This window comes from Fundulus heteroclitus, chromosome 14, assembly GCF_011125445.2.
Source record: "Fundulus heteroclitus isolate FHET01 chromosome 14, MU-UCD_Fhet_4.1, whole genome shotgun sequence".
In the NCBI taxonomy this organism is placed as follows: domain Eukaryota; kingdom Metazoa; phylum Chordata; class Actinopteri; order Cyprinodontiformes; family Fundulidae; genus Fundulus; species Fundulus heteroclitus.
In genome coordinates, this window is record NC_046374.1 from 2,707,142 (window position 1) to 2,723,577 (window position 16,436).

General features: G+C 39.2%; 1 protein-coding gene across 2 annotated transcripts; it reads right to left on the reverse strand.

Moving 5' to 3' along the window:
- Positions 1–4,338: 4,338 nt before the first annotated feature.
- Positions 4,339–15,662, reverse strand: LOC105917685 (tripartite motif-containing protein 16). 2 transcript variants are annotated; one of them, XM_036146042.1, is made up of 8 exons: positions 15,444–15,660; positions 15,084–15,333; positions 9,223–9,597; positions 9,002–9,097; positions 7,280–7,513; positions 5,395–5,557; positions 5,256–5,315; positions 4,339–5,150 (listed from the first exon to the last, which is right to left on the reverse strand). In XM_036146042.1, exons 2-8 carry the CDS (start codon positions 15,321–15,323, stop codon positions 4,627–4,629), a joined length of 1,692 nt encoding a protein of 563 aa, XP_036001935.1. In that variant the 5' UTR covers positions 15,324–15,333; positions 15,444–15,660; the 3' UTR covers positions 4,339–4,626. The 2 variants fall into 2 exon arrangements, with proteins under 2 accessions (XP_036001935.1, XP_036001936.1); XM_036146043.1 differs by lacking the exon at positions 7,280–7,513 and having other exon boundaries at positions 15,444–15,662.
- Positions 15,663–16,436: the final 774 nt, after the last annotated feature.

Genomic DNA, 16,436 nt, shown 5'->3' on the forward strand with positions numbered 1-16,436 from the left:
ATTAGGTCAAATTTGCATAGAATTTTTAATTTCTAATTTCTATGCAGAATGACACCAATAATCCACAGTATTTGTTAAGTTTACTTTTTTGTTAGTTTTTTTTTTTTGTCATTAGACACAAACTATATGTTCTATATTCATTTCCCATAAAACTGGAACACTTCATTCAGGAAAATTGTCTTATTTTCTTTCTGTAAAAGTTAAATGGTTTTTTGTTTTTTTTTAAACACTATAGAGTTTACAATTTTCATAGTAGGGGTTTATAAAACAAAAAGAGGTCACATATAGATTTTATGTCTCTGGACACATTTTATTGATCAAGAATAAGGGCAAAATTGGCTCTTTGGATTGTAAAGGTTGCTGATGCCTAGGCAATGTACTTTTACTTGAAACCATTGGTTATAGTTGTATATAAACCAAACTATGCTTACCTCGTGCTAAATGTCTATATTATAGCTTTACAGCACCTCCATTGGATTATCCTGAACATTTTCAAATTGTAGCTACTTGTGCTCAATACCACATTAATAGACAAATAGTTAAATTATTATCATCCCAAAACACTTGTGTCCCCCTATTTACTCCCACAGACCTGAAACAAACAACTATGTTTACACTACCAGCTTCATTTTCTGAGTCTAAGTGTGCCATCCTGGCAGGTTATGCAGTAATTTTTGTTATGCGGCCAATAACTTTTTAACTAAACCTCATAAAGTGCACATTCAGAACAAAAATGTGTTTTTTTTTTAAGACTTTTGCAGCGAGTTGCTGTCAGCTGTTCTTTATGACGTCACGCAGCCAGAGTTAAGTTTCACTTTCCCCAGAATATCCCCGTTTGCGGTCTGCATAACGAAACAGGCTGCAAGTCAGTAATTTTAGCAGTGATAACACAAACCTATTGAAAGGTATTGTCTTCTTTCTTTTCTTTCTTTAGAAAGGCATTTCAAAAATCCAGGTTCACTCCTGTACCATTAGGCTCCTTCAAACAACGCGTCCATTTCACAACACAAACATGAAAAACAAAATAAAAGTGTAGCTGATCATTTACCCCCATCTTACTGTACCTTTCTGATTTCTGAAGGCTATGCTGTAGACATTATCAGCAACTTTGCTCAACGATCCGCAGTCTCCTCCACCGGACCGTCGGCGAACACAAAAATATGCCTCTACTTTCTTCTTCTTCTGACCCTCAAGAAGCTTGTCGCACTCGAAGAAAACAGGGTACTGGTAATTTCCCCCCATGGTTGTCGTTTCAGCTCCAAACCTCAGACATGTCAGGACTTACAGTCATAGACACAATATAAGAGTAGACGCGTCGTTGGGCGGGTTCTGCCTATGCTGCGATGCGTCAGAGCGTCCACCATCTTAAATGTGGCAAATCGGCAGTTACTCAGTCACTTAAACAGTATCAGAGGGACTTTAATCTCTGAATATACTTTATATTCGTAGTATTTTTGTTTTTGTAATATTACAAGTTTATTTTCGTATCCCTTTAGCTTCATTCTTCTGAATTTATTCTCCTAAAGAATAACAAATATTTAAAATAATCTAACCTGGCCCTATTACTCCAGGAGTGAAATAATTCTGCAAACTGTGACTATCCTGGAAATGTTCCACCTTAATTCTCATAATATGACGTTTTTCTCATAACATTATCACTTTTGTGGGTTTTTTTTTTTTTTACTTTATTGACCTAGGACTTTTTTTTCTCACATTAGTAATTTTACCTCTTTAATACTCCCCCAAAAAGTCTGTTCCTAAAGGTTATGAAGACCACAATGTTTAGATTTAACAAATTGATCCTTATATTCATAACACAGACACACACACACACACATATACATATATATATATATATATATATATATATATATATATATATATATATATATATATATATAGCCTGTGTTACCACTCTGCAGCTTTAGTGTATCCAGTTTTGCAACATGGTGCAGCCTTAGTTTATAGAATGCAGATACAAGTAGTGAAATCAGCCAGAATACATTTCCATGCAGCACAGGAATGAGGCATCTTCTCTGATTCACGTTCACAATAACAGAACTCAACTTTTTTCTGCCACATACAATATGGCGGTGACGTTGACGTGCGAACCTGCGCCCTGTGACGCGTCTACGTATATGATGTCTGTGCTTACAGTCCCTTGTGAGAAGCAGCGATTCCAATATTAATACTCCGGAGCTGCTCCCTCTAGTGTCAATCAGGGGAACGACTCACTGAAGTAAGACCTGGTGCCAGGGAGGAGTCACAGCTGCCACAATCCGCCTTTATTCATAAAATCATTCCAGACATTCCGATCTGCTGTGTCAGCCTTTAATCCAAAATTCCCCGTAAGAATACCAGCTCAGACATATTTCATCCCAGCTCTATCAAAAATATATGAGATACTGTCCATCAAATGATCCAGTAAAATCACTTATCTAAGTGAAAGTCGAATCAGTGTTTTAAAATAAATGGCTTAAAAACTTAACCCTGAAACCATGGAAAACTATAGAAACATCTTAAAAGAAAAAAAGAAAAAATCTTGACGTTTTGCTCTTATTTGATATTGTTTCCTATTGTATGTCACATGCCTACCTAGTTTTACGCAGGTGTGTGAAAATAAAAGGGCGTATGCTCTCACAGAGAGGAGAACATCATGAAAAGCCAAATGTGTGTGTGCATAATATGTTCAACGCTGTGCTAAGCTTACTCTGCTTTTTCAGGGGTGGCAGCACGCGGTTGATTTATTTATTTATCTCAGGAAAATACCTGCGAATGTTTATCGACTCTGCTGTACTAAGCTGAGCACTAATGCATCCAACTTGCCCTGCACTGCTTGTCTGTGCATTTTAGATTTTGAATTTTGTATTTAAAAAATCTCAGTAGCCTCAGACTTTGGCCTGCAAATCTATTGAAGTAGTATTTTTTTGTCAAAATCTTAGTCAAATTGTCAGATCTTAAAAACACATTTATTCTAATCATGCTGTTTTTCAAACATTTTATGATTAAACATGGTCCTTCCGTCATGAATCTGTTCTGTTCTACTGCATCTTTCTAGCCCTTCGTTCCACTCATGAAGAACTTTTTCATCTGTGTGTGGTGTCTCCTGATTAATTGACTCCAGCCTCAGTCCACTCTTTGTGACGCTCCCCTAAATTCCTCTTCCTGAATCTTCTCCAGACTGCAGTTATTCCTGGTGTTGGTGCACATTTTCCTACCTTACTTTTCCGTTCCACTCAACTTCCTATGAATAAGTTTGTATAAGCAGGCCAGCTGACAGCTTTGCTAGGGCCCGGGACAACGCAGTCTTTTTGGGCCCCCCCCCTCTACACCTCCCGCCACACACACACACACACACACCAAAAAAAGTCAACTTAACTGTATACTTCATGCCCTGGAAATCTCTGTATTTTATACTGGATATTTTCAACCCCCACAGTCCAAAAACATGACTGTTAGGTTAATTGGCTTCTCCAAATTGTCCTTAGGTGTGAGTGTGTAAGTGAAAGGTTGTTTGTCCTGTTTGTCTCTCTGTGTTGCCCTGCGACAGACTGGCGACCTGTCCAGGGTATACCACGCCTCTCGCCCAGTGAACGCTGGAGATAGGCACCAGCACCCCCCGCGACCCCATGAGGGATTAAGCGGTTTGGAAAATGGATGGATGGATGGATTTTCAACCCATCTATTGAATATTTTGCACTAGTTGATCTTTTCTTCATAAGAAAACAGCAAGCACTGCAGCCAAAACATTGCCTTTTTTGACCTGCTGTATATTAGCCAGTCCCTAAGCTTGATGTATCATGAAACTGTTGACCTTTCGGGTTTTGTGATTTTTATTTTATTATTACAATTAAATAATGTTATGTTCATAGTGCTTTTTTCCTAATCCACCTCATATCTTTCAATCCTTATGTAATGTCGTATGTGTTGTGTGCACCTGTCTGTTGCTTTAATCCTATAATTTTCCCCGTCGTGGGATAAATAAAGGATTAGCTTATCTTAAATAACACTTTTTAATAGGACATATGTACTGGGTTCTTTCAAGGTCTTAATTACATTTTCTGTGTGGGCTCCAGTAACATATGATATATAATACCTACTTTGAAAGTTAACATGAACTGCTGCGGAAGACCACTCTGATCTGCCTGGATGTTCTCTGGAGGACTGAAACGCCTCAGTCAGAGACGTCAGTCTGTGCGTCTGTTGCACTGAGCTATATTATACACTGGAGTGCTAATAGCCTGCTGTTAGACCTCAAAGATTAATTCTTTGGATTTTCCACCATGTAAAAAAGAAGAAGAAAAAAAAAGTAGGCGAATGGACGGCTTTTAATAATTTCTTGAACTTTATTCAAAAATATATGGAAGGGAAAATTACAAATTATTAAGTTGAACTAGTGATTGAACAAAGCTATAGTACATTATAAATTTAACAGCTGGAACATGCAGATCTTTAAGCCTGGCTTATTTATTTGTTAAATACAACATAACTATGCTGTTCACTTCAATATCACCGTCTTAATACTGAACAGAAAATATTTCACCCAAACCTCTACAAAGTTCAACAAGTTTAGCTGAGCAACCAACTTTCAATACACAAAACACCTAGACAACAGCAGACGCTTCATCACCACAACTTCATTATCTCTACATAACTGTTTGTGGAATCATCCTTCTTTAACCCCAGGCCAGGATAAAGCGGCTGAGAGAATGTAGTCTTTTCTTTATGGAGCAGGGTCATGGTTTTAGAGATGCTGTAAAAAGCCAGAGAGCCTGCCTTGTAATCCAGGTACACGCCGATACGGAAAGACTGAGGACCTGACAGCTTTTGTTCATTGTATTGGTGTCGGAAAATATAGCCATTCTTGGAGCACTCCAAGCTCCATGATTTGTCATCGTTTCCAAATGCTAAATCATTTAATGGTTTGCTGTTTTCGTATGCCACAGCTACTGCGCAAAAGGAGCCTTTCCACATGACCTCCCAGTAGCATCGCTCTGACAGAGCCTCTCTGCACAACACCCGCTTCACACTCTGAAATCTGTCTGAGTAACCATAATAATTGTAACCGCTATGTGTCAACCGCCTTTGGTCTTCTGAGATGGACAAGTAACTGTCGACAGTCTTGACATCAAGTGTTAGGCTACGAGAATCTGTGAAACAAACATGAATATAGGTTTTTATTGTTATCATTCATCCGGTTTTAATTCATATTTTTCTGCATGATTAAGAGGTAGAGCGTCGATTACTTTACTTACAAAGCAGAAACTGTCCTCTGGATTTTGGTACAGGTGGCAGCACAACGTTAACAGCAGACACTGACAAAAAAATAAATAAAATCATCTTAGAGTCAGTCACTCACTCACTCTCACTCAGATTCTTATACATCTCATGTACCTTTGGTAGACAAACTGGGCCAGATGTCATTCAGGAGATCCTCCATCTTATCTTTCACGTTGCATACAAACTGAGAGACTGCTTCCATTGACTCACGAGGGCGAACAACAGCACTGGGTGGCAAAGCTGGAGACTCGCATGAAGTGGAGAGAGCTGGGAAAGCCTGGAAGAAGATAATCATTGCTCTATTATAGAGGATATTCAAAAAAGAAATCAGATATCACCTGGGTGCAGCACTTTTAACTCATCTAAAAGAGAAAATATGCAATTTATGAACCAGTTTATGCTTTAGAAGTTGACAGATGATGTGAGCTTTGGTTGTCATGGAGAAGGCAAACAAAAAGATGTACAGGTAAATACAGGTCTCGTTTTCCAAGCGCCAAGTCTTTTCCCGTCCCATTGGATCGGGTCAGAATATGAACACATTTTTAGATGCAGGTGCTCAAGACAAAAATGAAGGGCACCCATCCCTAAATTAATCTATAAAACAATAACAAAACAGGATATATTTATGCTGTCTACTGGCCCTTACAGTAGCTGTGTAATTTGTCGCCATTTAGCGTTCTGATAGTTCCGTAGTACTGTCAGCAGATGGCACAACGTTTGCCTCCTGATCACACCTCCTGACTTAGTAAACACTATCAGCATGAATACTTGGTGTATATTGTTTTATTTGATGATAAATAGATTTTCTCATTCTTTTATTATAACTAAGCCCATTTTTCCCCCAATTGTTTCAAAATAAAACTTTCCAAACACTCACAGTTGGTAGTGTATAATTGTTACTATATATTCACTTGATGTCCCAGTGGCTCAGCAGATGGAAAGTAACATTAAAACAGCAAAGTTTTTGATCAAACAGGAATTCTCACTCTATAACTTTAATGAAGGTTACTCCGGCATACTTCATCTACCTGCATTTAACTTATGGAAAGCTCCGGTCAAGTACCCCTGTTAGACCACAAGAACAGGTATTATTTTCATTATCATTATCCTCATTAGCTTATACAGCTAATGATTATAGTGACATGGAGCTAAACCAGTGACAGCAGGTAGATGATGAGGAGTACAGGAAAAACGGAAAGCCCATGAAGGGGCCTCCAATCTACCCCACCAATGGCAAAACAGTGTCAGCTTGTAGTGACATCGTAGCTGAAGGGACTCTGGAGTGACAGTGAAAAGATTTCTCATTGAATAAAAGCTGCAGCATAAAATGACAACATCATCATACGTTTTTACTTTCTAACAAGGTTTGACTTTTCAATGTCCAAATGTTTGATACCAAATCGCTTTTCAATGTCACCGTTTTATCTACATACTCCTTTGCTGCCTCCAAAAGTCAAATGTAAAAGCCTATAGCACCCTCTGTTGGTCGTCTTGGGTCAATGTAATGGCTAGCTGTCACTTAAATTTACACGGTGGCTGTAATCTGTTTCGGGAGGGCCCGGATACCTGAATCGGAGAGCTACAGCAGAGTGAGACCTGGAGACAGACAAGCAGGACTGATGGCTGTAAGCCAGGAGTGAAAGCCAATAGTTATAGACTGGCCATTAGCCGCTATCGAGACCCCAACAGCTGAATTGGTTGATAGACCCAGGTCTACAATAACCCGGGGTTTTCTGATGACAATATTTCCTACAGAAAACCAGCAAAGTAATGTAGATTTTGAAGAGTGCTACATCAAGTTAAATAAATGAACTCTCATACATTAAAAACGAGAACTCAGACGCTACCCTACCAAACTCAACTGGTTTGGCCGCTATCTAATTAGTTGCTTACTTCTGTATGCTGTGGAAGCTGTGAGGTCCCAAATAAAATGGTGTTAGTGTGCATCCAGTATGCATTATGACAATAAACACAATACTGATTCTGAAGATTCTGGTACCTGAATGAAATGAATGTGATCGCTGGTAAGAGAAAGCTTATGAAGGTCCTCTTTTCGTTTCCTCAGCTTGGTTATCACCTTCTCTAACTGCAGCTGCAGCTCTTGAGCCTCAGAAACAGCCTGTTTCTCTCTCACACAGATCATCTGCTTTGCCAAAGCGTGTTTTTTTTGTATGGAGGAAATCAGCATATATTCGATGTGATCAATGTCCTCCACTGCGTTCTGGCTACAAATCTGTTTATAAAAAGATAAGCATCAAGAGGTATATTTTTTAAGCATGGCAATAATAGGTGTGAGCAAGTAAGAAACAGCTTAAAAAGCATTTCACCCCCCTTCACAACAATTGTGTAAATAATTATGCATAACCTTATGAAATGATTAAAGTGATCTGTTAACATTTTCTTTTTCAGAGTCCCGATTTGTTGCTCTGATAGAACAGCTTGAGAATCTGTGCTTGAAGGTAAAGATCATAGATAAAAGGGTGATGGCAAAGAGGACTTTTCACCTAAAAGACTAGGAGCGCATCACCCTAAGAATTGTCAAAACAGCAGTGAAAATATGCAAAAAGCTGCTCAGTACTTGTTTGGCATTACAGCAGTAAAACCCTTCTCATCTCCTCCATCAATTACTGAAAAGGGTATGAATAATTTGTCATTTTCTACGTTTAAAAAAAAAGAAAAGAAAAAAAGGTGGATAGTAACTTCAAAACTGCGCAAGTTTTGAAGTTAATACATTCCACCTCTAAACAAAAGACTTGTGCAGTCAGATGTTTTTTTCTCTTTTCCATTGCTTCCGCACAACACTGGTGTCTTTTCAACTTGTCACCACAGGGGGCAGACTTCTGCAAAAATCCTGGAACTTGTACTTTGCTCCTTTAAATAAAATGTAAATAAAAGACGTACACCTTCTTTCTAAAAAATTACATTTCATTAAAGGCACGCAACAGAACTCACCATCCACAGCCATTCAGCACACTTGTAGAGAGAAACATGTCTCTTTTGGACATTCTTGTAGCTACCATTTAAAATGTTGTTTTTTTTTAATAACAAAATAAAAAAGTCAGAGTAGGGCTTTCAAAATAATCGATCTGCTGATCTGAATCTATATTTAAAAATACATTTGAATTTTTAATCAAAAAAAAAATGGCTGACCCATTCACATTAGCTTAAATTATTGCGGTTCTTCCAGCTGCAGCACTGTAAGAACAAAGGCTCACCCCTCCACTCCCTGCAGCTTCATCTAATTATAAAGATTATCTGATGTTGGAAGTTTAAACTCTGATAACATTTCATACCATAACATTTCAAGTACAGCCGGAAAAAAATTAGACCTTCTTTATCAACAAGATAAAGAGAGATTAGCATGTATTTATAATAGATGCAGAGGGTCATTCATGTCATGTTTCAGCGCATAATACAGCGCTAAAGTTAAAGAGGATGTTTGTATTATTTCTACATTAAAAGGATGAGATCACCAAGGTGAAGTTTTAATCTCTAGCCTCTTACAAGCAGCCTGAAGGTAACGACTGACATCTCTCCATAAAATATAAAGTCCGGTTTAGAGAAGCTTCTTACAGATCCAGTGGTTCCTCTGGTTTTATCTTCGCACATCTCATAGATACCAACAATAGGTGAATCCGTCAATTTGATTACTGCAATCTGATTATACCCTAAAACAAGGTCAGTATCACCTAATTATTCTAAGTGGTCGGGATTTTCACACCTTGAAATCCTCCAGGGCTTGGACCAACTCTTTCAGCTCATGTTCTCTTTCCTGGAGACTCTTCTGGACATTGGTTTGATGCACAAACAGATGCATCTAAAAATAAGAGTTAAAATTCAGATTAAAATTAAGAAACTTTGGCCTATGTAAAGAGTTAAACTTTAAATATCTCTTAGCACTTTACAGCCACCATTGCTTGCACACCGAGTGTCTGTTCCTACCTGCTCTGTCGCCCTTTCTGCTTTAGCTGAAATAGTGCGGTGGCCCCTGTGTTTATCTATGGTGCATAGATAGCAGATACAGATTTTGTCAGTCTGACAATAAATCTCCATCAGCTTGTTGTGTTTCTTGCACATCTTTTTGTCTAGTGGGACTGTAACCGAGACCAACTGGTGCATCTTCAGCACAGGAACTCTGTAGTGAGGTGCCAGGTGAGAGTCACAGTATGAAGCCATGCATGTTAGACATGACATAGAGGCCTTGTTTCTGCTGGTCTTGCAGCAGAAATCACAGGCAACATCTTCTGGGCCAGCACAGGTAAGACCAGCAGAGGGAGAGGTCTTTTTGGTGCTCGTCCCCTCCAGCTTTGCCACAACCTGAAAAATTAAAGGGTTACTTGAGACCAACCAGTGAATTTTCTCCTCAGAGAAAACAAAACTAATCAATTTTTACATTTATTTGATTTTCATTTCACAACAAACCCAAGGTTTTTCATTTTTAATTAAAAAAATACATTTAAGTATTTTGGGCCAACAAAGTAAAACTACCCTAAAACTTATGCCATTTATGGAAATAAATATGTTATTGGAGTAGAATTACAAATGCCACTGAATTTTTAATGGTGTACGTTTGTACTTTCAGTGTTAAAATATATTTTAAATAATATAAATAAATAGCGCGGTCCAGAATTCATTATTTGTGTTCAAAATTTAAGTTGTTAATTTGTTATTAACAACATTTAAGTAAAAATCAATTTCGATCCACCAATGTGATCACTTTTTCGCTGAATCAATGCTTGGATGTGAGCAGTGCGTCCTGCGCATAATTCATGAGCCACACGCATCATGGTCATGTTAATTGCACTTGTGTGGGTGGGTCAGGTGTGGTGATGGTTTTGTGCGTAGCCTCCGATAAAATCCAGCAGGCGCCCATGACCGTACGGTACAGCAGCTGCACTGATGCAGACAGGAAGAGGCTCTAAAGAGTGGTACAGTCAGCCCAAAAGATCAGTGGTGCCCTCCCTGATGGACATGCACTCCCTCCCACTGCTCAGCAGAGCCACAACTATCAGCAAAGACAGCTCCCACGCTGGCTTTGAACTGTTTAACCTGTTGGCCCCAGGAAAGCGCTACAGGTGCATTAGGACCAGAAAGAAAACAGACTCAAAAACAGCTCCTTTCCTAAGGCACCCTGAACTTCCACATGCACTGGTAACGAACTGTTGGGGGGGGGGGGGCCGACTTACTACTGTAAAGTAATGACATCGTCCAACATTTACACAGATATTTAACAATTTATTAATAACGGATATTTTGATATTTCTGCACCGCTTGGAGTTGGCTTTAATCTTGCTGTACATGTGTATAATGACAATAAAAGGCATTCTGATTCAGATTTTGTGTGATTAGCTGTGGCTAGCATGCTACTAGGCATATGTTATATTGGGTTATTTAGTAAGCATTTATTTGCACACCCAATAAATGAAAACATCATACAATCCATGAGGAGTGTTTATCTGAGCTTCAGTGTTACATATTCCACTTATTATAAGCCATTTTGGGCCTGTTTACAAAGGTCATTTGTAACTTTTGCTAGTCGGCAGTTGCCACCCCCCCCCCTGACAACTATTTTAAGAGCAGGTCCAGGTGTGTATAAATACCAGCTAAATACATGCATTTGTGATGATTAGAAGCGGCAACTTGTAGTGTGGTGCTTGTTTCCTTTTTTGCTTCAGCTTTTTTTCGCGGATCAACTCACTTCTTTCTCTCACAAGATTAGTGTGTGGACCTGTAACGATATATAAACATTTCATAGTATTAGCTGTAATTTTAGCGAATTGAGCGGGTTTCTTTGTGGCATTTGAGCCACTGGGAGAGAAAAGAGGACAACCTGTCCTACCTTTCTAGTAATATTGTTTTTCTTTCCACTCATTTGAGTACTGAACATTTCAACCAATGTTTAAGCTGTTCTATGCTGGGTTTATCGAGTGAAGCATGTTGAAATGGGAAAAAAAAAAAAAAAAAAAAATGATTTACAATGACTGACAAAAATGTCTTTCGCCACCAGGCCAACATCCCATCAAGCATCGATGAATGATGTATACAGAAGCACTTCAAAATGCCATGTGTCACTCGGGCAGGGTTCTTAGCGAGATTATTTTGTTTTACTGGTGTTAAGTATTAAAGAATTTATTTAAATATGGTATTTAATTGTAGCTAATTTTTATTTGCAGACAACTGTTGACTCCCGGATCGGACCATCATCACAATGGCCGCATAGCGAGAGCGCTCCTAGTTGAACCGGAGTAATTAGAGAAATTCCGCCCCCATAGAACCTAGAAAGTAAATATACCAATATAATAACTTAAAAAGGGGGCAAGACCGTACCACTAATTCGAGAAATAAATGCGACTAAAGTCAGGTGGGTGAGAGAGAAGAGACGCAGCAACAACTAGCAGCTAACAGGTTGAAGCCAACAAGCCACGAGGAGCAGCGTCTAAAAATGACCGACACTGAGCTGATCCTGCGAGAACTAAAAAGGGTTTCGCCAAGAAAATAAAGAACAATTCGAGATAATAAAAGAAGAAATTGCCTAGATGAACACAAGGATGGAGGAGGTGGAGGGACATATGGAGAAGGCAGAAGAAAGGATCCTAAACACGGAGGAGGTCATCATAGAATATAAGGATGTATGGGGTACCGGAGGGATCCGAGAAGGAATCGACCATGATCTCATTTGTCAAAACCCTACTCCGTCAAGGTCTTGAGTTAAATGAGGACACTCCTGAACGAGCTCATGGTTCAGTGGGACCGCAGCCGACGCGCCACCGCGCTCCATCATAATCAATTTTTTAAGCTTCAGAACTAGAGATGATACTCCGCAAAGCTTGGCAGATGAAGGAGTTTACATGGCAAGAAAATCCCATAAACCTGGACCACGACTATCCACCTCTCATACTTAAAAGACGAAGAGAATGTACAGAGATCTGCAAAATATTGAAGGAAAATAACATTCACTTCCAGACCCTCTTACCCGTGAAGCTGCGCGTTAGATACAAGGAGGAACCAAAACCTACGATACGGTAGAGGAGGCATCAGAGGACCTGCAGAGACGAGGCTTAATTGTGTCAACCATCAAACCTCTGGAGACGCTCATGGAGAAGGTGCAGCAACTGTCCTGGACGAGAGTGGACCGACGAGCGGCGAAAGGCGCACTCAAAGCCGGCCGGGTTCCCGGCTACAAGGAGAAGCTGGGAGCCTTCAGAAGATCATCTGCGGCCCCATCCGGAACCTAGCGGATCTGCCCCAGACCAAAGACGGCGGGAGGAATTGTGAAACCTTTTCAACCAAATCTTTATCTAGTGGGAGAAATTAATTATAGAATACTTCGGTTTGATGGGGACCCGTTTTCCCATTTTTTCCCCCGACACGCGACTGTGGCAGGTAAGGGCCCCTCCCTCTGGTCCGAGGAGGCGGAGTTTTCCCTTCGAACCCCTTGTGGAGAATCAACAGGGTCAGGTTAATAGATCCCTACCTAGGAAATTACACTGACATTTTGTGTTCAGTTTTATGTGTATTGTCATTTGTTCCCTGCTGGTTCTCGCGGGAGGGGGAAATGCACCAGAGTTCTGAGTGAGATGGAGGGGGAAATCAACATAGATGAAAAATATAAATATAATATAAATGGAGTACTCAATCCAATTAAGAGGGAAAGAATTCTTATCAAAATTAAAGAAAGATAAAATACAAGTTGCTTTTTTTACAAGAGACGCACCTCAATGACTCAGAACACGTTAAACTAAATAAACGAGGATTTAAACAGGTTTACTTCTCTTCACATGGATCAGGGAGGCGGAGAGGGGTGGCGACCCTCATATCCAAAGCTGTAAATTATGAGCACATTTCAGAATATAACGACAATGAAGGAAGATTTGTAATGGTTACAGGAAAAATAGAAGGAACCGTGATAACTCTCCTTAACATGTATATTACTCCTGGAAGTGACTGGTCTTTTTATAAACAAATAGTCGATATAATGACAACAAAAAGCCAGGGGATTTTGATATGTGGCGGAGATTTTAATGTCCGACTAAATGCAAAAATTGATTCATCAAACGGGAAACCTGACACAAAAAATATTAGCAAAAGATTAAATACCTGGATGAGTGAGGTGGGGCTTGTGGAGGTTTGGAGAGAAAAAATCCCAAATAGTCGAGATTATTCACACTACTCACAACGTGTAATCCCGCATAGATTACTTCTTTATGTTCAAGGGAGATTTTTTTAGGGTCGATAGCTGTGAAATGGGACCTAATACTCTCTCAGATCATTGGCCCATCTATATCTCAATCCATCTGAATAATAAGAGAAGGTCCACTTTGTGGGGACTGAACTCAAACATTTTGAACAAACCGGAAATTAACGATAATAAACTAAAACGTGAAATTAACTTATATTTAGAAAATAACCATAAGGAGGAAGTGACTCCTCCTATAATCTGAGATGCATAAAAAACAGTGATTAGGGGTAAAATTATATCCATAACCTCATATGAGAAGAGAATCAGAGAAAAAAAAAACCTCCAAGAATTAGAAGAGGAAGTGAAAAGATTACAGAGAGAACATGCAAAGTCTCCCAAAGATGACAAAACCAAACATAACATTATAAAACTAAAAAAGAAATGGAAGAAATAAATACTCAGAAAATCCAAAAAAAGCGTACCTTTATAAAATAGCAGTACTATGAGGCAAGTGGAAAATCCCTGAAACTTCTATCTTATAGGTTAAGAAAACAACAAGCCAACAGAACTATACACAAAATAAGAAATAGTGTAACAAAAGAAATAGAAACTAATCAGGATGAGATCAAAAACTGCTTTCAAAAATACTATAAAACACTATACACCCAACCACAGACAAGCAACGACAACCAGATCGATGCCTTTCTGTAAAAGATCAATCTTCCAACGATCACTGATGAACAAAATAAGAAATTAATATCCAAAATTACAAAGAGGAAATTCAATCAGCAATCAAGAGAACCAAAAAGGGAAAATGTATTCAATGTAAGCATTCCATTCAAATGTGAAACGTATCTGGGCAACTTACAATTGGACACATGGACCAATAAAGACAAAGAAACTGCTGGCTACACGACTGGCAGCCTGTAAGAAGGCCCTCACAAAGAAATGGCTAAAACCAGATCCACCCACTATTGATGAGTGGATCGAAATTGTTTATGCTATGGAAAGGATCTCTTTTTCCCTTCAAGTCGAAAAAGGAACATTTTATAAGATCTGGACCAAATGGGATAAGTATGTAAAACCAATTAGATCTGACTTCATTTGATTGTTCTTGTGAAATATGTGTCTTGCCCTCTTATGTCTTTGTTGTTTTCATTACTTGAAGTGGTGCAATCCCCATTATTGTTCAATTCTGTTTATTTTTGTTATCGTTTACAACTAAGTTAGTGATATTGTGTAAAAATACCAGATAGGCCACATGGATAAAATCACTTGGACTTTCTGTTTATACCCTCAGATACGATCTTAAATGGGTAAAGCCGTAATTACTGAATGTGATGGAAATCTGTCTAAAAAAAACGATTGAATTGCAATTTGGTTAGAAAAAAAACAAACAAAAAAATATTTGGTGCTTTGTAAACTGAGCAAAAATAATAATTGCCTTCACTGCAGCCAGATTACCTGGGCAACATGGTTGATTAAAAACGCATTCAAGGTGTTTATCCACGTGGTGATGGTCGAGTCGAATAGCGGAGCTCTGAATAGAATTCAACAACTCGCTTTCAACGTGTTTTAAATCAAAGGGGCGAGAAAAAAAGTCAGTAGAAATAAGTCACCTGACCTCAGCCAAAATGTGGTTCCTGCCCAGAACAGGACGAGATTGGAAGACCTCCCTGCACTGCGGGCAGCTGTACCTCCGAGCCTTCGCCTCCACCTGCTGCCAGCACTCCTCGATGCAGCCCCTGCAGTAGCTGTGTCCGCAGGGGACGGTGACAGGCTCTCTGAACAGGTCCAAACACACCGGACAGCAGAACTGTCTCCGGTCCAGGTCAACACCAGGTTGCGGCGGCTTCTCAGCCATCTTGAGAGGACTTCACGTGCGAGTAACAGAAAAGCGCGCGACCATTTTTAAGTTTCGTTTTTTTTTTTTTTGTTTTTTTTTTATAATAAATGAATAGCAAAATTCATGAAAACGTATTACCGTTTGTGCTCTTGCTTTGTGGCAGCTTCTTCTAGGATGGCACTGACGAAGGTTTTTCCTGTGAACCAATACAATTAGACAACAGTGATATTGTTATGAGATGAGCAGTGACTTCCCAGCGCGTGTCTGAAAAGCGCTAATGAAAGCTCGCTTCCTTTAGGGGAGGAGCCGAAAACGCCGAAGCCACGCTGCCCGGCAGAAAGTTGTTCAGTAGTGATGGTGAGATGAAGCCTCATGAGGCATTGAACTCGAGCCAACTGGTTCGAGAAAGGGTTCATTTCTTGGAGCTTCATGTGCACACGAAACCACCTACTGGCCAGGTGTATAATCACAGCCAGCTGTATCTTAACACGTGTGATGCATTGATTCTTTGTCTATTATGGCTCTTGGGAATGACTTCACAAAAGGTGTGGGACGAAATCATTTGTCTACATAAATAATGTATACGCATATGTGTATAATAAAATATTGTTTGAATGTATTCTCTGTGTGTAATTATTCCCAAAATAGTAGTGTCATGTGATATGGCATGTTGTGTAATAATGTTTTTCTGTGACTCTAGAAAAATGGCATGGGCTTAATCAGGCAGAGGACAGTGAAAGTGCTTGTGGAACTGGGGAGGAGGTAGTGAATAGCAGACCCGGCTGCAGAAACAAATTACAGGGGGGGGGGGGCATTCCATTTTTTTAGGGGGGCACACTTTAAAAAGGAAAAAAAGAGGAGGGAGGAGAGAGATAGTAGTAGAAGAGATAGATGAAGTAGATAGAGAGATAGAGAGAGAGATATACATACAGACCATAGTATACATAGACATACATATCACATACAGTACCGATATAGACATATACATACATACACATAACTAACATATAATACAGACACATACATTACACATAATATATCTCTATATATATATATATATATCTATATATATACACATCAATACTATATAATATTATGCTTCAGGCTGAACAGTGGCTCTGTGACTACTGT